The 21082-nt window shown below is 34.3% G+C and overlaps 1 protein-coding gene across 7 annotated transcripts in view; it reads left to right on the plus strand.

The window, feature by feature from the left end:
* The window catches only part of NAV3 (neuron navigator 3), a 275097-nt gene that overhangs the window by 100864 nt on the left and 153151 nt on the right, over positions 1 to 21082 (plus strand). For all 7 annotated transcript variants that reach the window (XM_086749670.1, XM_086749690.1, XM_086749711.1 and 4 more), the window contains exons 4-5: positions 7224 to 7296; positions 11132 to 11309. In XM_086749670.1, the coding sequence (XP_086605796.1) occupies positions 7224 to 7296; positions 11132 to 11309 (251 nt within the window). The remainder of the gene's footprint in view (positions 1 to 7223; positions 7297 to 11131; positions 11310 to 21082) is intronic.

The raw sequence follows: 21082 nt of genomic DNA on the forward strand, positions 1-21082 counted from the left end.
TCCCACAGAACAGGTACAATTATAAAAGCATTAGAGACTTTTTTTATATTTTAATTGTATTACCCTTTGCAATTTTTTCTAAAGAGATGAGCAGAACTTCAGATATGCCGAACATCTGTTTCCAAGTGATGAACAACAGGGGATTCTCATTACTGAATATTTTTTCGGTGGTTATTTAAGAAACACCTAGACTCCCAAACAATGTTGAATGTGTGGCATTTGAATAATGAATAGGCAGTGGGATAAAGATATTGAACTGGGTAATCATTTTTAGTATACCAGTTTTATTGTGGAAAGATGCCTTTGACTTCACTTGAACATCCTTGGTGTAAGCCAGCTATCAGAAAATGACGTTTGGTCCCAGTACTCAGCCTGAAAAAATCATAGAACATATAGATATGGACAATGCAAGCATAATAGTAAGTAGAATAGCAGGCAGTGGATTCAGTTATCACTTCTTTGAAATGGAGAAAGTTCTTGTGTTGTTTGCTTTTTATTTTTTTTTTTTTGCTGAACAAAGTATTGGACCTCTGCCTATTTTGTACATAGTGAAAAAGCTGAATGACCTGCCTAGTTTATGAAGTCTGTATTTGTTAAATAATCCTAGGATAAAACTGGGGATAAAAACATATGTCATTATAGAAATGCAAGCATTTTCTCTTTATATCTCTATCTTGTCGTTTTCTATCCCTGTCCTTTAAGGAGATGCAAAACAGGAATATAAACTAGTGAAACCAGCTGGGAAAAAACCCATAAGGAGCAAAGTTACAAGGGAAACCAAAAATCTGGGTGTTTCCCACACCACAAGTGAGTTGTCAACAAGTCACAATGTGTGCAATGGATGAGTCAATTAAGAACAGAAAGTGAAATAAACTTGTACTTCTCAATCTCTGAGAACAGCTTTAGGTGTAGCAGGTTGTGCAAGGCTGTACATTTGTCCAAAAAATAGACCTTTTAGGTAGTATGTGTGTATGTGTGAGGTTTAAACATGTGAGTGTACGTGACCAGTTCTGATACTGTTCTCTATTAGGTGAGGGAAGGTCAGAGATTAGGCCATGCCCGCCTTGAAATATTTTCCAGTTTCTTCCAGAGCATTCTAGATAACTAAGTCTACCATGGACAGTTTCACTCTCTCACCAGCTCCCACATGTGGACCAAAAATGTTTTTGTCCACACATGAAGGTGTCTTGGTTGCTTCTGTGAATCTCTTCTTTTTAGAGCCTGCAGTTAAGATCTGATCACTGGCACTTCACCTACTACTAAGAAAGTAGCCAGAACTCAAAAGCTAGTGTGTCTCCTTCCAGGCTCACTTCATGTGAAAATCAAACAGAGTAATAGTATCTGCTTTTCCATTTTTCATTTTGTTCATTTAATGAAGCACATGTATTGTGAATATTTAGAGTTCAGGATGCTACCTGTAAGGCCTGAATTGTATTTTTATTTTATTTTGGTTCTACTGCTTCAACAAAGCTTGAATGAGAAAAAGCTGTGTAATAACAATAAATTATTTTCTAATTCTGCATTCATTTAAATCCATTGACCTCCACAAATCTTGTTAGTGATGAACATGTATGGGAAAGAAAGAGTCAAATACAGGTCTCTCAACTCAGGTTAATACTCTGGGGAAATTTAGGAAGAAATCTTGCTGGTAAAGTGTGTTTGAAATACGGTTACTGTGACACAGAATATCTCATGCCATAATACTAATCTCAAAGGAGTGTTATTTAATATTGGTATTGAAAAAATAGACAACTAACACTGAAGAGTTTTATGGTGTTTCTGTGCTCTGGAAGGTGAATATGTATGTGACTCTCTGGGTTTCTGTGGCAGACTATTTCCATGAGTGTCCCTAATCAGCCATCAGCAACATTAGAAAACTTCTACAGAGCAAATCCTTTGCCAGATTTTTTCTAAATCAGAATGTCAAAACACTCACAGAGCTACAGAAGATAGCACTGAATGAAGTGCTAACAGAAATTACTGTTTTACTTTCGCTGACAAAATCATAAAGAGTATTTTAGGAGCATATATATATATATATAAACACACTGTAATAACAAGGTGTCGTATTTATAAAAGTGTTCCGTTCTTCAGCAGGAGGAATCCAGCTCGAAGTAGACAAATAAGAACTAACTTATGTATGTGTCTATATGTTCTTGTATTAACAAGAGAGAGTTAGTCAATTCAAGATATTTTTCAGAGCTTGTAAATAAAAAAAAACATAACGCTGTATTAGTCACCATTACTTGTCTTCTGAGCATCCCACAATTAAATGTATGTTTGGAAGTGAAGACAGTGGTGTCTGCCAGACAAAAGAGATGAAAGTTGATCTTGGTAACAGTAAAAATAATTATAATGAATAGACATATTCTATATGTTGAGTCACTAGTGAGTACAAGCCCACAAATGAGCTCTTCCTGTAAGTCTATTAACTGCTGGGTATTAAGTACTTCTGTTTATCTACATGCAAGACTTGCAGTCTGGTTTAATGATTTATTTCTGTCAGTAAATTTTCAAATAGCTTCCAGTCAAAAGCAGATTACCCGCAACTACGCAATATAATATGTTACAGCAGATTTGCAATGTATCGCCTTTGTATGCCATGTAATATATTAATAACATCAGAGTTGTGATATTGCTGCTTATTTGTACATCATTTTTTAGACTATAACCCCTTAAAATGTGAGTGTAGGAATATCTTAGGGATCACTGATATTTATGGTGTAAGTATTTCAGGTGCTTTTTTCATAATGCTGCCTGTATGAACAATATTAAAAGGATTTGATTTATGAAAGAAGTTTAACATGTTGAAAGAATAACTCAGTAGGCTTAATTTTAAAAGCATCAAATGGTGTTATCTACCTGATGATGCCCACAAATCTTAATTCCTATATTATCATCATCTTAGCTGAGTTTATCTGCGCCTACAATCCTGGAGCTACATTTCAGAGTTGGACACATTATTCTTTAATTTTGATAAGGAAGTGATTATTGTATTGGAGGTTTTTGTTACATCTGAAAAACAATCTCATGTAGCATCGATTGTTTTTCAATGTGTTTAATTGAATAGCTAAGTGGACAAATAGCTACATAGCAATGAAGGTTTATTATATCATTAATTCTTTATCCCATTTATAAGTGTTATGATTTCTAATGTGGCAGATCTGCTATTCAACATACTGCACTTCTGCTTTTTTGAACCTTTAATATGAAACAAGAGCCTTGAAACAAATCATTTGGGGGATTGACAGTGATGAAGAGCTGTTCAGCAACAGTCTGATCTTGGCAACATCTACCTGTACAAGCAAATTTGCAAATTTGAGTCACTTTTCTGTGTCTTGATATGTAAGATTTGGAGTCAATCTGTATATCCTGAATTCTGTACTGTAATGAACTATATATTCTGCTATAACACTTAATAATTCTGATGATACTGTTCATGATAATGATGAACATCAGCTCTGTTATAAACTGGTACTTTTTGCAAGCAAAATTCACTACAGCATTGTGGGCATATGCAAGATAAAAAAAATGTCTGGGGTCTGTGTTAAGCGTTATACTGCAAAATCTTCAGCCCTTGATATATAAGCAAGTAGAGTTCTATGTATGCAGTATCGGCTCTAGGAAGAGTTTACCCCAGCGTATAATAACCCCACCACTAACGACTTAAATAAACATGGGCTTCAGGGATTCATACCACTCTTGATTGAAACAGTATTGAGGAGCAGAAGCTGCTTGAAATCTCTTCGAACTTTTGTAATTGAAAAATTACTCTCATCTGTTAGTAAGTTAGAATGAGAACTGTTTGGGGCTGCGAGGGTTTGAGTTCAAAGAATAACTGTGGTTTGCCAAGGCAAGAAGTAGGTAATTAAAGCAGTGTTTAGAGACACACTGAAAGCTTCAAAATGTGACATTTTAAGGCTAATGTTTTTTAGACTGGAGAGGAAAGAAAGTGAAAATACCCCCAGAATGTGTTAATGCATGTCTTGTTGAATCTCCTAACAGTTTCTGAGAGTTGTATAGTGACTGCAGTTATTACCAGAGAGCTGACTGTAAGAATTATTTTCTGACATTTTCAGTGTATTATGTGGCTGTGAGTTGCCACACCACTTACTCAATTCACAAGTCAAAACAAGACTTTATTATAAGGCTAACAGTGCAACCACAGTCTATTGTCTGAAAGTTGGCCACTGCTATTGCTTCATCCACCACCACCAAGAGGGATGACTTTGGACCTAGGGCTTCAGTTACAGTTCTCTTGATGAATGAAGAAGCAAAACAGAATTTACTTTGTAGTTCTGCAGTACATTGAGTCATTGGTGTTAATAGTAATGACTAGTTTTGTCTGATAGTTTAAGAGATGTGACTTCAAAGACATCGTGCTGCAGAAGCAGACACATAAAGTAACCAGGTGCATTTCTATAGGATATTTTTCACCTTAAATGTATGTTAAGCTTATGTATTAGGCTTACTATTTACTAAATATTCAGTTTTGCAGATAGATACTGAGATGTTTTCACAGCACATTGAGGTTCAAATGTTCCCTAATAAATTAGGGGTTTTTTTTATAGCTATGGGCTCCTGAACTACTGCAGAGGGCACATGTCCATTATGAGAAACATCTTGGTTACACTATGAGGTCTGCTAGGAAGTATTATTTCGGTTATTTGGAGGTGGATGCTACTGACATCAGTCTGATGTTTCTTTTTTTTTTCCTTTTTTTTTTTTTCTTTTTTTTTTTTCCTTTTCCCTTTGGCTTACAGTACTTAGCTGTAGAGTAAAATTTCCCATCTTTGAAGTAGCTGATTCTGTATTATGGTTGATTTGAAAGTTCAAGGAGACACTCAGCTGTACAGCTAATATCCAAACAAATTTTAATTTCTTTTAAATTCTTCAGGACAGGAAAATTTCCATTCAAATTGTTTTCTTCTGTAGTTGACATTGTTTAAAGGTCGAGTAGAAATATTCTCGTTGTGTGCATTATTTTCATGACCGATGCAGGGGTGTAGTTGGAGGTCAAGGCTGGGCCAGTGCAGTGCCTTGCCAGTTGCCGTCAGGAGTGGCATCATCTGCCTGTCCCTCCTTACCACCTCCCCTTTCCTTTCCCAAACCGTGCTTTACTCAGGCTGGGACGCGCCCTCCCCTTGGCTGAGTCCTGTGCTCATCTGACTGCACAGGAAACTGGAGTGACAAATACATTTGCCTTTTTTTTTGCTGGGTGAGTTTTCTGTGTGAAACCAGCTCCCGGTGTGCTCAGAGAAGTGCTGAAGCCCAGCAGAGGTGGCAGTGGCAGGGCCCCGCGCCTAGGAGGAAGAGGAGGTGAGGAAGAAGCAGAACTTCCTATTTTAGCTGCAGCCAGCTTTCAACTGACTTAGCCGTGTCGCATCTCTGCACCTTATGAAATGATCTGGTTTATTCTTTTTTTTTTTTTTCCCGTGGTGTAAAACTACATAAACATTTAAGAGAATGACAGTTCAGGCCCAAATTTCTGCAATTAGTGTGCTGGGCCAGAGTTGGAGTAACTCTGTTGACTTCAGGATGGTTATTCCACATTCACAGCTGTGCCTGTTGGTAACACCTGCCAAGCTGATTTATGACAGCTTTATGGTAAATCCCAATTTTGGAGTAACTTTAATTAGTGTTAGCTGCAGAGTTGTTTCTGATTTGGGAGGTTTTTTTAATTGATCTACAAGAGAGATTATTTATCATTTCCTATAAATGGTGGCATGTTCTTGAAAACAAATGTTTGAAAATACTTTTTAAGAGATGTTTACTAATGCTTTGGAGTTTATTGTCCTTAAAAAACACATACATAAACAATTTGCAGGTATTTATAAGTTTGTAAATACTACTTGTGGATCAAGACAGTCTGTGTAATCTTATAATATATACTTTGAGGGTCAGTAGTAAAAAGAATATTTATATTCCTTTCAGCTAATACCATTTCTGAAAATAATGGCAGCACTACAATCATAGAGAGATGACAATAGTAAAAGGCCCTCCTCCTAGGTGAGAACAGATACTGCCGAGAATCAAGTAGCTTTTGTTCAAGGAATGAATTTGCCTCTCATGTTTTGATGGTTGAAGACTGTTGATATGAGGTGTTGTAAAATCTGTAAACATTCAAATAAAAATTAACTGCAGGGACTTGATCTACTGTGGGCTTATGGCTTTGGTCTTGAATATTTTTTTCTTTTTTTTTTTAACATTTTGTTTTATTTTTGTGATCCTAATTGCCTTGAAAAAATCATTAATCTAAAAAATGTATTTTAAAATCAAGTCTTTTGAAGGCACTTGACATAGGACACCTCTCTGTACATATTTTTTTTTCTGTTTTCATAGCAGCATATTTATAGTCAAAGTTGTTAGTTAAAAGATTTTACATTTACAGCTGAGTATTTGCTTCATTGATCCTGAGAGGGCTGGGGGAACCAGCTGGGGATGGTGACTCAGGAGAACCTTTTGGAACATTCTGGCTCCCTAATCTGCTAGAAATAGAAATAGACCTATGAAAGGAGTCAAATTAGTTCTATGATTACTCATTTTAGAGTCAGAAGTTTTATCTTTTTATTGATCTACATTTAGGCTATATGTTCTTCTTTTATCTAGAGCTCTCTGGGGTAACTGTAGATTTCTTCTAAACCATCGACAGAAGTAAGCACTCTGTCCTTCCCTATGCAAGCACACTTAAGAGAAGCATAAGCATTAAATAAATTAAAGTTATTTAGCATAAGATTTGAAGGAAAAAATAGATAATAAACCACTACTGTGACATCATCACAGAATTCTACATCATCTCAAGGCAGTACCTTTGCTAATATGTTTGTTGGAGGTTTTTGCTAAAATTTTTTAGTTAACTGAGTTACCCACATCTCCAGATATATACTCAGTGTCTAATCCTCTATGGATGCTTTCACTGCTGCTTGTTTGTGGCATATAAAATCCAGTTTTATGTTAAGTAGGTGGGTTGCTGGTTTGCCAGCATGCCATTCTGGATTGAGCATTTATGAATTGTTTTTAAGGACCAACGCGGACAATGAAAGCTTTATATCAATTCCCCAATTAGCAGTAATCATTCTTGTTAAACTTGCTAAAGAGCTGCAGTATGCGATGAATGTAAAGTATTCATTCCTGGGCTGTTTCTTTTTTTTTTTTTTTCCTCCTGCATTTCTACATTTTGTCAAATAGTCTTATGCTGCTTGTTATTTCTGTTCATATTGCAGATTGAGAATGTTGATGTCTGCCTTAGCTTTCTGGCAGCCAGAGGCGTAAATGTCCAAGGTCTTTCTGCAGAAGGTAAGAGAAACAAATCATCAGAACAAATAATAGGATTTTTTTTCCTGAAAACTGATTTTCTTGATACAAATTATTTGCACCTAAATACCAAACTCCAGCTGTCTTGAACAGCATACAAATATAAATTAGTGATAGTGAATGAGAGAGTTTCCTTTTAATTTTCCCTTGAAATTGAACCAAGAAATTCAATATGTTCATGAAGCTTGAAACAGTGTTTTAAAATAATATTTTTTTCAATAGTATTAATCTTTTCATGTTATCTCCACAATATTAGATAGGTACAGGGTTTCCCAAGCTTACTTTTAAACTCATTTATGTAAAGGATTCAAAATGACGAAAATAAATATGAGAATCTTGCTCAGTTAAGTAAACCCAGGAAAGACTGTTTGTTTAAGCAAATTTATTATTAGTAGTAATGCTGTCAGGATGAGTCTCAAAATTATTGTATTCCTTTGATGTCATGTATTAAGTGAAAGAGTGAATGGTCTTGTGCTTATATTATAGCCCTTTTTGCTGTATTAGTCACCTCAGGTGATTTCCTAATATGGTTATAACTAAGTTAATAAATATATTAAATCAAAACCACTAAAATACCAATTATCTTAATTAATATGTATTATTTGCCTCATTAACATAAAATAAAGCCAGGTGAATACTTTGTGCTGTAGATTAATAGGATGTACACAAGCATTTGTCCTACAACAAATTAAGCAGTTCTGTAATGTGCTGTGCACCTTCAAAATCCCTCTGACTTCCATGGCAGCTGAAGGCAATAGATATTAACAAGACACAACCCTATCTTTTCATTTTCCTTGTAGCACAGTTAAAAGCTAGAAGCAAAAGTACTATTTTTTTTTTTCAGAGATGGTAATTTCACTTGAATTTTAGAAGATACCTAGAGAAAAAAAATTTTGAATGGTAACCACTGTTTTATTTTAAAATTAACTCAGAATTGTTATTTTTCACCATTTTCACCTTTCTGGTTCTTTAGTAGAAGTGAAACACAGCCACAATATGCACTACCTACTCACCTTAATTGTCTACTTCTGGAAAGCTCCTTACTTCATTTGAAAGAACTTTTGTATATACTGTAGGTATGTTGATACATAGGAACACTGAACATTAATGTGTTACTGTTCATCTCAACGCTGTTTAGAAATTGAATTTCTCAGTGCAGCCCATTTTTACTTGCATATGAAATAATAATCAAATATGTGAGCAGCATGAATTTATTTCATGAGAAAAATCTTCATTATTTAGTACCATAATATGGTGCATTACACTTCTTTTTCTGTACTTCATTAAATCAAAATCTCTAATGCATTGATTTATTGGTACCTTTATTTTGCTTTGCAAAACCATTTTCTACAGGAAAATGTGTGGCATAAGTTCATATACTACTAAAAGCAATAACACTGCATAGTGTTAAATGCAAGGACTATTTTTAAAAACTTTCATTCATCATTAAAACTGAATTTTAATAAGGCAGACTGAGTTCTGAACTAAGATTAAAACTAGTTTTGCTGTTTTGCAGTTGGTCATAAATCTGGGGTAAATCTACTAATACCTTTGTAATGATATTAGCTCAAAATATCCCAGAAGTGTGAGTCCTTTAACTATACTATTTTTAGCATGTACAATCCTGAATATTACAATTTTTCTCAAGGAGAAGAAATTGAGAAGAACAGACTTTTTTTTTTAATAATGAAATTGTCAAGTTACCTTCATAGCATTTTGTCAGCACGTTTATGTTTAAAATCAATTAAGTTTAGAAACTATAAGTCTGTTTCTTGTAATAGGCTTTGGTAAATCTCTCTTGTTTTTACGGGGTCATTTATTAATGACCAGAAAGTTTCTGGAACCAGCTTAACAAGGATTGAAGATTTCACAACCAGTTTTCCACCTCATTTTGACACTTGAGCAAGGAGGTCTAGAACAAAAGTAATTTTAAAATCTTGATTGCAGACTCTCTACTGAAGTACCCAAATGATAAATAATAAACCAGTTGCTACAAAGAAAAATACTCACCTCCTCTTCCCTATAAGTGTTTAGTACATCTTGAAGTTTCTGGATTGTTTTCTGTTTAAGAGAAATCTTCCAACTTTAACTCATTTAAAAGTAGGAAAGAAAAAGAAATTAAAAACTGATAACATTCTTCTTTAGAAATATAAAAAAAAAATCGCTTAACACAAAAAGAGCAGAATTTAAAGATAAAAAATGATGAGTGGAATTTAACAAAGAGTTCTTTTTATGAGCATTAAGTTATGCAAAATCATAAGAATAAATAAACCAGTATCATGTACCGAAAATCTTTTAGAATCAGAGCAGCTTAAAGATGGATAGTTATGTGCTTTTGTTAGTTTTTTTTTAATATAATTTCAAATATACATTTTCTGTGTGCCTTGAAAATTATTTCAATTGAAGCCAACGTGACTGCAAAACTCATTGTTGCCTAAAAATCTTTCTAATTCTGAGAAAGTTCTGCGTATCTCTGGCTGTCTTAGGGAGAATCAAAGATCCTGCAGCATCTTCAGGGAATGGGAAGATGAGAATGTATGGATACCTAAAACAAATCTCCATTTTGCAAAGTGTATTCAAGCACCCAAGATTGTGTTTACTTTTCAAGCACAGATTGAGAGCATAAGGGCTTTAGTGTTTGCTGGTGTGTTGCTGTGTGTACTAACGTTTCACCTAATCCTATTGAAAGAAAGTTAGTGGTTTAAAGGACATGAATATGACAGCCATTGTTTATAAATTCTGCTTTAAAAATTACCTAAGAAAGGCTGTGTACAATATACAACTCAGTATTTAGATTTGCAGGGAAGGGAGAAATATTGCAGTGTTGCATGTTAGGTTACAAAGGTATAGGCCTAATGAAAACCTTTCACAAGAAGTTCAGTGCCAAAGAAAATTAATAATGAGGTTATGAACAGATAAATGCTGCAGATAATTTCATTAAAGCCTCCTGAGGCTTCTTTTTTGACACTGAGATCCTTTATGAGCAAAAAATAACATTATCCTTTTAAAACTTTAATCTCAGGCTGGGGAGAGACTAAGAAAGGTGACTAAGTAAGAAACGAGGAAGCTACTGTGGCTCACCAGAATTTCATACGGGTAGCTATTTTTGCTTCATATGAAAGCTGTAGTTTTGAAGTCTTCATTAATCAGTAATAGCAGTCTAAAATAGAGAGCTAGAAAATAATGTAGCTGGAAAGTTCAAAGACGTAGTCATGAACCTTACAGTCACCTTTTTAAATAAGTATTTTCCATTTATCTCCTTCTCTCATTTTCCTTGTGAATTCTTGTGAATGGGTATGTGCTTATCCACAAGACTGTTACCATCTCCTCTTTCTGATTTTTCTAGAAGCCACTGTTTAGTCCCAGGGTACACAGAATTTGCCCCAAAACCAAGAAGAGTAATTTAAAGCCATGAGGTAGAAGGGATGTGTACCTAAAGCCAGAAAGAATTCAGATTTTTCTAAATGCATCTCTGCTTACTGAGAATATTTGTGCTGTATTGAGGCAGGAGTATTCATTTCAGATTATGTATATTATTAAATATACTTTTCTTTATGACCATGCACATATGACTCATCATGAGGACATTATGGAAATAGGTATTTATTACAACAATGACATGTAAATAAGTAAGGATTATAACAAGCAATAAAGTAGCGGTGATACATAACATGTCCTCGATATTAGAGATAAATTAAGAGATATAAGGTATAAACATGCTATATGTATGTACAGAGATGTTTTAGTAGAAAACTGTTACAAAAGTCTAAAACCACAGCGTTCTCACTTCTTTTTTTTTTTTTTTTTTTTTAAATAGAAATAAGGAATGGAAATTTGAAAGCCATTTTAGGGCTGTTTTTCAGTTTGTCTCGGTACAAACAGCAGCAACATCATCAGCAGCAGTACTACCAGTCTTTGGTGGAGCTACAACAGCAAGTCCCTTCACCTCCAGCTGAACTCAGCCAGTCCAAAACACACCAAGATATGCAGTCGAGGTAGGTTAAAAAGTTAATTTTCTCAAGTGTAAAAGCTTTTTACTTATCTGTTCAAGAAAGACAAAATTTTGTGAAAGTATTAGGCCACTTTAAGACTTAAAAGACTGACTTTTTTTTTTAGCTGTTTTTGCAATGGATGTAGGAAAACAGTATCTTAAGTGTTTATTTGGTATTAAGCTTGCATTTCTTAGGAGTAAAGCTAGAGTAAGAACAGAGAACATTCCCAATTAAATTAGTTCAAATTTTAATTAATTTTAAAGCGTTCTTTTACTTTATTATTGATTCTATTGTCCTTTGCACATTAAGAGACTATTAGCACAATCTGAGGTTAGTATACTGGTTATTTTCATGTTTTCCTCACATAACCTGTTCCACAGCTAAGTGAACAGTTTCAAATGATTAGCGAAATACATGGGGAAAAAGCACAATTAATACTTTCATTTGTTATAAACTCTTTTCATCCCCATGCATTCTGGTTTTGAACGCTTAATTCTATTTGAATGTTTTTTGAAAAGGAGAAGAAATGGCCTTAATCAAGTTTCTTTTAAGTGGTCAGTTTATGATTTAGTTTTAGGAAAGCAAAGCACTCAACAGAATCCTTAATTGCTAATTTACATGGCTTTCAGACTGAAGCTGAAAACATTTTGAGAAGATAGTTGCTTACTGGCCATAATAAAAGAATCAATTTTAAACACAAATAGCTATTTAAATTGAAAGAGTATTAGAAATGTATACTTTATTGAGTAAGTTTTAAAAAAAAATCACATGTAGAACTATGTAAACTGTAGTTCAATGAAGAACTTTTTGTATTGCTGTGTTGGGTTTAATACTTGTTTGATTTATGATTTGCTTGTTTAAAATTTTTTGCACACTTATTGAACAATTGTATGTCTAGAATAAGATAAGCCAATGTTTTAGGGTAGATTGGAAGTATCCAACAACAATAATGACATTTTGGCTCTTGAGTTTATTTGTATCTAAATTACCCTTTCACGTTTATAATAAACATACTACTTCTTCAGTTCAGAAAACTTTTCATAATTCAGCCTAATAGAAGTCTTTGACTGGAAACTAGGAATGTTGTAAAAACATGCTTATAGGAAAATATTACTGATGGCGTTTTGGTTCTCTCTTTTGATACATAAATGAAGATACTTGCATTTACCTAGGGCATTACAATGTGAAATGCATTTTTTTTTTCCTCTGCTACTGCAAATGGATGTCTTTGAATGCTTTCCCTGTCAAGTTTACTATTAACATGTAATCTAGAGAATTATAGTGTGGTCCTAGAAGAATCTGATCACTCTCAATGTTTTCTGAAGTTGAATTTCTGCTTTCTGAAGGTTATTTAATACTGCATAAGAGGAAATAACATCTTGTTATTCAGAAATTAATTGTTTTTCCTATCATAAGGAAGGCATTTTGAATGTATGTCTACAAGTGTTCACTGCTTTAATCAGTGGAATAAAGGGCTTAGCCAGTTTCATGTAACCTTTGGTTACTGTTTTTTGTTTATAATTTACTAAAATAACTGAAATATTTCCTGCTTTTCTAATTTACCCATGGTGATTTTTCAAATAAAAAAAAATAGTTACTATGTTCCTTTATACATCACCACTATTGCAAGGAATTCTATTTGTCCAAAACAGCTTGGAGCAAAGCAGTTGTTTACTATTGGGAAGACAGCAATTGCACACTAGTCCTTTGTCTGCTCAGGAATGGTAGACAAAGAGGGGATGAACTTTTTATAAAGCTTTCTTTTCATTATAATTCCCCAGGATCTCATGGTCCTTCAGTGCCTTTTTCTCCTCTTCTACTTTGTTATGTCTAAATATACTTCATTAGGAGGAAAGGCAATTATTCCATGTCCAGAACCCCAACATTTATGCCTTCGTAAAGTAACATCTAGGACGGGTTTAACAAAATTTCTACTTCTATCAACGTGCTTTAGATTTTCTACTTTAATGCCAGGAGTTTAAAATTATTTCATTCTTTGATTAAATTTCTATTCATAGCTATGTTTTAGCTGCAAGATGTTTCTATGTAAAAAAATTATTACACCAAGATTGATACCATCTTTCGTATTTCCTGTCTGTAAACTAAGAGCAAGAATTTTTTAGTTTGCTTTCACATATATGGAAGTTCAATGTTTGTCACCATAAATTACTGTACTGCCTGACAGAATATGATTTTCTCTATCCATGTATTTTTCAGTAAAGCCTTTAAGGATAAAGAAAAGTCCCTACTTCTAAAAGTTTTCTTCTGTGTGAAAGACTTCTATCTTCTGCTACAAATACATCTAGTATTCCGAGCAAAACAAGGAGCTCCAGGACTCAGAAACCAACAGAAATATAGATTTTTTTTAATACTAATTGGCTTTTTATTTGTCACTGTTTTGAAGTAGTATTAGGAAATTAGCATAATTTAATATGTCCACTTCTAAGAAAAATGACTGCATTTGAAAAACAGATTTTCTGCAAATAGATGGGCATATACAAGTATACATTAATATGAACTCTCTGTGGTGGACTTAGCAGCCCTTCTTTTCATAGCAATCATTTAATTTAATTTGATTTTTGTTTTTCCCATCAAAACAAATATTTTGGAAAATAATTCAAAATGAATTTCCAAACAACTTTTTAGTTTTAAGCTGTTAATGACTAAATAAAAGCTTCTGTTTAGAAAGAAAACAAAATATGAAGTTAAAAAAGAAAAGATGCCTTTGATGGGATTCCTCTTGCCTGCCTTTTGCAATCTGAAATGTCAACAGGTATCTTACATGACTCCCAAACTGATTTCTATGATATGATTGCTTTCATGGCAACTGTGTCTCAGCATTATTTACAGAAGGAACCAACATGACTGATTCACAGGGGGGGAGTTCATTATTTAAAAGGTCCTAAGGAGCTCATATGGCTGCTCCATGGGGCATCTGAGATCTTTAGGTACTTTTGGCAAAACGTACATTCTTACAGATACTTAAACCTTCCTTTTCCATTGAATGAAGAGTTAAGAAAGTTATAAAACCTAAAGTGTATAAAAACATCACATTCTTCACTTTTTCCATGTGAAATTATTAATTTAATAGATAATCTACTATCAATAATAGACTAATTTTACTTTTTTAAAAAGTGCTGGTGATAAAAAGAGCTATTTTATCCTTTTATGGTGGATGTTAATCTTTAAGGCAATTTATTATTACATGTTTATTGTGCAGTTATGCTTCACTTTCTTTATTAGCCTATTGCAGTTCTGAATATGCTTTTAAAAATCCTTAATACTTTCTGTTTTCTATCATTTTATACTCTGAAAAGGGTTGGCATGTAGAAACCTTGAAGCAGCAAATTACTCATCGTGTATATGTTGGAAAAATTATTTGGCAAATGCACATAACAGAGATTATTTTCCATTAATTTGGTCTGTGGTCCTTTATTACCTAGAAATAGTCCTTTCAGCTTTTTGAGAGGAACAAGAAAAAATATCTTCTTATTATGGCAGAAGTCAGATAATGAATATAGCAGCAAACACCTGAATGACATCTTTATTTAATAATGATAAAAGTCTTCAAACCTAATTTTAGTACATTTTCAAGTATATTACCAAAATTATCTTCTGATACCTGTGGGTATTTTATTTTACTTGAAGACTTGTGTATTTTGACTGTGGTAAACACCTAGAATCATAGAATCATAGAATGGTTAGGGTTGGAAGGGACCTTCAAAGGTCATCTAGTCCAACCCCCCTGCAAGGAGCAGGGACATCCCTGACTAGGTCAGGTTGCTCAGAGCCTCATCCAGCCTGGCCTTGAACGCTTCCAGAGATGGGGCCTCCACCACCTTTCTGGGCAACCGGTTCCAGTGTTCTATAACCTGAGCCATAAAGCTATCTTTTTGAGGGACATTTAAGTGCATGTGATATATGCGTGTTTGTATGTATGCAGAATGTAAGCAAAACCAAAACGTATACACTAAAAAAGGTGGACACTTTTTATAGACTTTGCACTTTTTAAAAATGTTCAGTAAGCAATCACATTTTATGTTGTACTTTAAGTCTTTGAAACTATGTCTTAATAATTGCAGTTACTTTAGGTTAGATTATTCCATCAGAAAAGTTACCTTCTTTGGTGCTTCCAGCTAAGGTGCAGTAAGCATATTGCTTAATTTGAACTTGATTTCTTAGGAAGTAAAAAGCCATTGTATGTGCTTTGTTAAACAACTATGAAAAGGTGATACTCTCTACTGTTTCAGAGAGGAATACAGGTTATACGTGGGAGAGGTAAATAAATTAGAAGTCACATGGAAGATGGTCAAGATACAGAAGTGGTAGCACCCAGGCCCTGCTGAAGAAAAAGGAAGTTTTGTCTTCGTATGTACAGAGCTAGTGTCTAACTCTCCTAATTTAAGACAGTGGTTCTGAGAATTATTATGATGATGACAGTGATGGTAATCTCATCCTGATTTCCAGGTTACGGTGTTCGAGTTCCCCTGTGGTTGTTGTTGGGTCTGAGCCTGTTCCATATGCCACCAAAGTCAACTCACTTGAGTATCAAACTCAGTGAGAGAGTGCTTGGGCCCTTTGTCAACAAAAGCTGAAGCAGGCAGAAAAATGATATTAGGACTCTAGAGCTTTCATAGACAGGTTGTTTTGATATGGTAAACAAACAGAAGCCCCAAGGGAAGGTTATAATCAGAATATCATGAGACTGATAGGATTAAGTCTGTGCAGAAATGGGGAATTCAGGAGACCAATCTGGGAGGATATTTGTCCTTGGATGACTGGGTAATCAGTGTCTTCTACAGGAGACAACACAGATCAGGAATGTAGTTAAACTGATTTCTCTCCCCTTAGGGTAAAGTTTACATAGGAGGATAACGAATTTTCTACAGCAGGCTCCTAACAAAGTTACCTAAAATTCGTCAGTGTGGCAATACTAAGCCCATGTAATCTGTCCATAAACAAGCTCAGAATTGTGAGAACTGTGCACACGGAAAGGGAGCAAGATTTTGCACATGGAAGTGTATCGTTGGCCTAGCTAATCCTAGGGCCAACAGCAACATTTCAAATTAAATTAAAAAAAAAAAAAAGTTGATTTATGGTAAGTGAAATTTCATTGCAAATAATATGCTTTATTTATGGAATATTATTGTTTCATACCATAAGTGTAAAAACTCTTAAAATTATTTAGACAATTAGTGGAAAAGTCTGTGGTAAATAACAAATGGTAACCTAAGGGAGAGAATGACTCTAAATGTGATTTCTGATTTCCTTTCATCCTAAAATTTCCTGTATTCTTGTATGACTAACTGTTGAAATTGAATACTTCAAAATCTGAGGTAGGCACTTCACTCTTTAGTTATGACTTTGGTGGTGCTTTGAGATTTAGTTAAAAAAATACAGTGCTGGTGGCCTTATTCATATCTGTCAGTACAGATAGATGACAACAATGGTTACATTATGTTTTTATGCTTCGCTTTGCTAGTGGATTTCATTATCACAGCAATACATCTCAGCTTTCTGCAGTGATGATCTTTCAACCACCCAGATACTAAAAGAAAACACATGTAGATGAAAGAATTTCTGTCTTATTTATGGATTAGGCAGTAACTGGTTTCAGTAAGCTGTCAGCAAAATTCCCCAAGAAGGACAAACTATTTTATCACGTACAGGAATGATGAGCACAGCTTGAGGTCAGATGGATTTTGTTAAATTTGTTATATTAAAAGAGCGCCCTGGTTTTCCTAGGCATATAAACAAAGTTGGGTAGCTAATTTCTACAGGCAGTTGCATATATAACTGCTGCAAGGAACTGGGTTTCATGTTGCCTCCTGCCTAGAAATAGTAGGGAAAAAAAAATGAGCATATTGAACACACAGCTCGTGCTCATCTGTGAGATACAGTAATGTAAATGTAGTGGTTATGATTATGAATTTAAATAGATCCATGCCAGAATACTGGCAATCTGTATGCCAGTCTTGGTTACACCATTCTCAATTTAGAAAAAGGCCCTTGTTTCAGTGTTCTCCAGGCTTAGAGACGTAACCTTGACTGTGTGCACCAAGTGCATTGCACTGACGTAGGCTAAAGAGTGGAATGTGTACATAGTCGTGTGTCTTCCTTGGTTCATGGAAAGCAAAGCAATGAACCAAGTCTCTTCACTGTCCTTAGCTCTTGCCATTGCTAGTCACTTGGCTTTAATAAAGGGAAAATGGTAGGTAGTTCCTGCTTTTCCCACTACAGAATCATTATTTAATGGCTGGAAAGAAAAAAAAAATATTAGGAAAAGATTTCTTTCTCCTTTCTGTTCTCTGTTTCCTAGTAAGGGTCTAAGTGAACAAACTGCTGTTAGCCTAATCTGATGTATTTTTATGTGTCTGGGAGATAATGTAGAATGAAACGCTTAATGTGACTGCACCAGGATCTGCAGCAGCTGACCTTCAAATGGACCTTAAGGGATTTAATTTTACTGTAACTGAGCTATCTTTCTGTCTTGAAAATCAGCTTTGGCTCCATTTTGTTCTGCTCCTCAAAGAGGCATTCATTACAGTCTTCACAGTTCCCAATGAGAGGAACTTTGGGAAGGAAGTTCTTTCATCTTCATTGTCCTGAAGTCCAAGTAACTAAAGTATATAGTATCTCTATGTACCAATTAAATCAGTTAACTGTGTACCTAAGCAAACAGATGATATTTAATAGTGATGAGTTACATAAATCAGAGATTTGCTCCTGTGATAAGCACTGTATAGGTCATCAGGAAAAGTGGTTCTTCTTGCATATACCATTTGTTTACCTCAAACAACTGTGAAATTAATTTACATATTTGATATAACTGTCAGTACACTCTGGGAATTCCTGCAGTTTTAAGAGTTTTCTAGGCTACAGCTATGATATCTTGACAAAGCAATATGTAAAAAATACACCTTCATAGCCTCCTACATATTAATATTTATGCCTCAGTTTCATTAGCATTATTTTTCAGTTTCATTATTTTTTTTTCCTAAAATTCACTTTAATGGCTATATTTTGAAAGAGCATGAAAGGAATGCATCAGCACTATTTGGAGTTTCATAATACAAACTTCTGTTTCATTTGAGAGACTTAGAAATTACCATACGCAAAAGGTTTACTTTTTGATTATGTCAAATGCCTAACCTTTTGAATAACCTTCACACTGAAAAGGCAGAACAATGCAGTAGCAAGAATATATTTTTCACACACTTCTTCCCTGAAGCCCATCCTTTCTAAGATAAGAAGATATCTAATAGTATTTCCTAAGCTTAAAATAAGGGCAAAAGAAAGGAGATTTCAAAGCACACTTTCAGTTTCTAAAACAAATAGTCTTTTCTATAGCTATAATATAGCAGGTATTGGATAGAAAATATTAAAATGTAAATTATAAAGCAATTTATAGCCTCTCTATGTATTATAAGATTTTTTAAAAACTTTTCATCTCCTATTGAAACATTTCACTACCAACCTCTCAGAAACTACTGGTATCTTTTACCTTCTTATGTACTTCTGTGAGCTGGATCCTGAAAATCTTGTCCTTTACTGGTTGGTACCAACCCTTACGTGTTACTTAGTATGTTCTACAATTCTTCCTCTCTCCAAAGTACCTGATGTTTGTCTGAACATTTTCTTTAGGAACTTGAGACACGTAGTTACACCGATTTCTCCCATTTATAAATTGCCACCTAGGAATGCTCAAGAATGATATTTCTTTCTCTGCCTTTTGTTCTGTTTGCATTGCAAAATGTGACTGTCATCCTTTCTCATTGTCTATTCTTACAGTTTTCAAAAGAGTGTTTTGATCCAGTTTAGTGATAATTTTCATCCTGTGCTTTTCAGATATTCTCATTGTCTTGCACTTGTATCCTTTGCCACTCATTGCTTTTTATATTTCAGTTTTGATGCACTTTGGCCATAATTTTCACTGTTGCTAATCCAGATAATGTAAAATTTAATGGGAAGTTTTCCACTTATTCTTGTAGCATTTTAGTCCACCTTGTTATATATTTCCTTTCAAAGGAACAGAAGCTTTGTAATGTAGTTATTTTCCCTTCAGGCATTCTTTGTTCCTCTACCCTCACTCTCCATACAGATTCAGTAATTCTTCTCATTCTCTGAAAATGAGGTCTGCTGAAATTGTTCAAACATTTTTTTATTTTTCCAGGTCTTCCACCTGTTTAATTCTACTGTCTTGCAAACTTTTGAGGTTGCCTATAATTTTGTGTATATGGCAAATATAACTTAAATAGATGTAAAGTTCAACAGCAACCATAGTGAACTGTTGCAGTCCTCATTATTTCTTTTTACATTTGATTAGTTTTCTTACCCATTCTGAAGTAAAATATTCTTTTCTTATTCCTATTTATTCCTTGATAGATCCCTTGATAGCAATTTATGACTCAGTCTTTTCTTTGTGTTCTTGCATTCAAGTCATAGTTTTATTTTTGTACTGCTACTGTCTTTGCTACTGTCAGTCCTTTTTATCAACTTTAATCTCTTAATATTTTCACAGACTGTACAACAAATGTGGTATTCTACACATTGTTGTTTTGCAGATATGAGTTAATGAAATAACTACACTTTGCAGCTGCTGTGTAGAAGATAACTTTCTCTCTTCATTGACCAAAAAAAAAAAGATTACAAATCCATACACTTCCAAAGAAACACAGGCAGTGCTGTTTATAACAATTAGTGCCCATGGAAAATGGATTAAAATTGAAGTAAAAAAAAAAAAAAAAAGAGCTTTTGTTATATTTAAAATTCGTCACACTTACAAGAGATAAATTAGCAGCTTAGGAAAATCACTGATATATATATTTGTGTTTTGATCTGCTTTTTTAAAAATGCTTCTGGAAACATGGCTGAAATATTGGTAGAAGGTTCTGTAATTTCTTTGTATCCTGTAGCTCTTTACTATTTTAGATTCAATGGGGAGACCCAACAAAATGCTCACAAATGTGCTTTAATACCTTAAATAAGAACAGCCTTAACTATGTGTTAACTGCTTGACTGATGCAGGCTTATAGCAATCCCAGTTATACTTTAGGATATGTTGAACAGTGTGGATTTTCTGGAAATCTGTGAAAGGATTCAAAAGACAGTAAGTGTAGATTTGAAAAAGGGACACCCTCAGGCTTTCTGACAGCCCCTTTTTCACTTCGTCTAGGAGAAAACTTTGTTACAGTCTTATTCTATCAAACTGCAAAACAGAATAGTGACATACGTTACTGTGCAGGTAATCTGATATAATTTTGTTCTAGTACAACATCGGAAATGGTATGGAGATAAGGTCATAAAAGGGTACGACTGGTCCCTAAGGGCACAGTCCTAGTTCTGGCAGCACATTGTTATTCCCTTGGCTGACTTGTTCAGAAAAATTAATGTTTTTTAAAAGATTGTTTGCATTACTTCAAGTGAGTTACAGGTCAGGTTAAGCACAGTAACTAAGTAGCACATTTATTACTTGGTTGATAGCTTTTTTGTTTCCTTAAGGTTGTGATTCTGTATATTCTTTCGTTAAATTCCACAAAATACCTATAGCACAAATACTAGGACTGCAGTGGGAAGGTATGGTCACTGTGGTGGACAATTCATTCTTACTACAACTCATTGTGTTCTGTAAGAACATAAATGTTGATGCAAAACCGGGTTGTCTGAGTGTTGGTTTATGGACTGTGAACAACAGGAAAACACTGAAAACACAATTTTACTTCTACCTCTAAGCCTGAATCAGTTGGAGACAGACTTCTCATATAAGATGCCAGAAG

The sequence above is a fragment of the Chlamydotis macqueenii genome, chromosome 1 (genome assembly GCF_036417535.1).
Source record: "Chlamydotis macqueenii isolate bChlMac1 chromosome 1, bChlMac1.mat, whole genome shotgun sequence".
Classification (NCBI taxonomy): Eukaryota; Metazoa; Chordata; class Aves; order Otidiformes; family Otididae; genus Chlamydotis; species Chlamydotis macqueenii.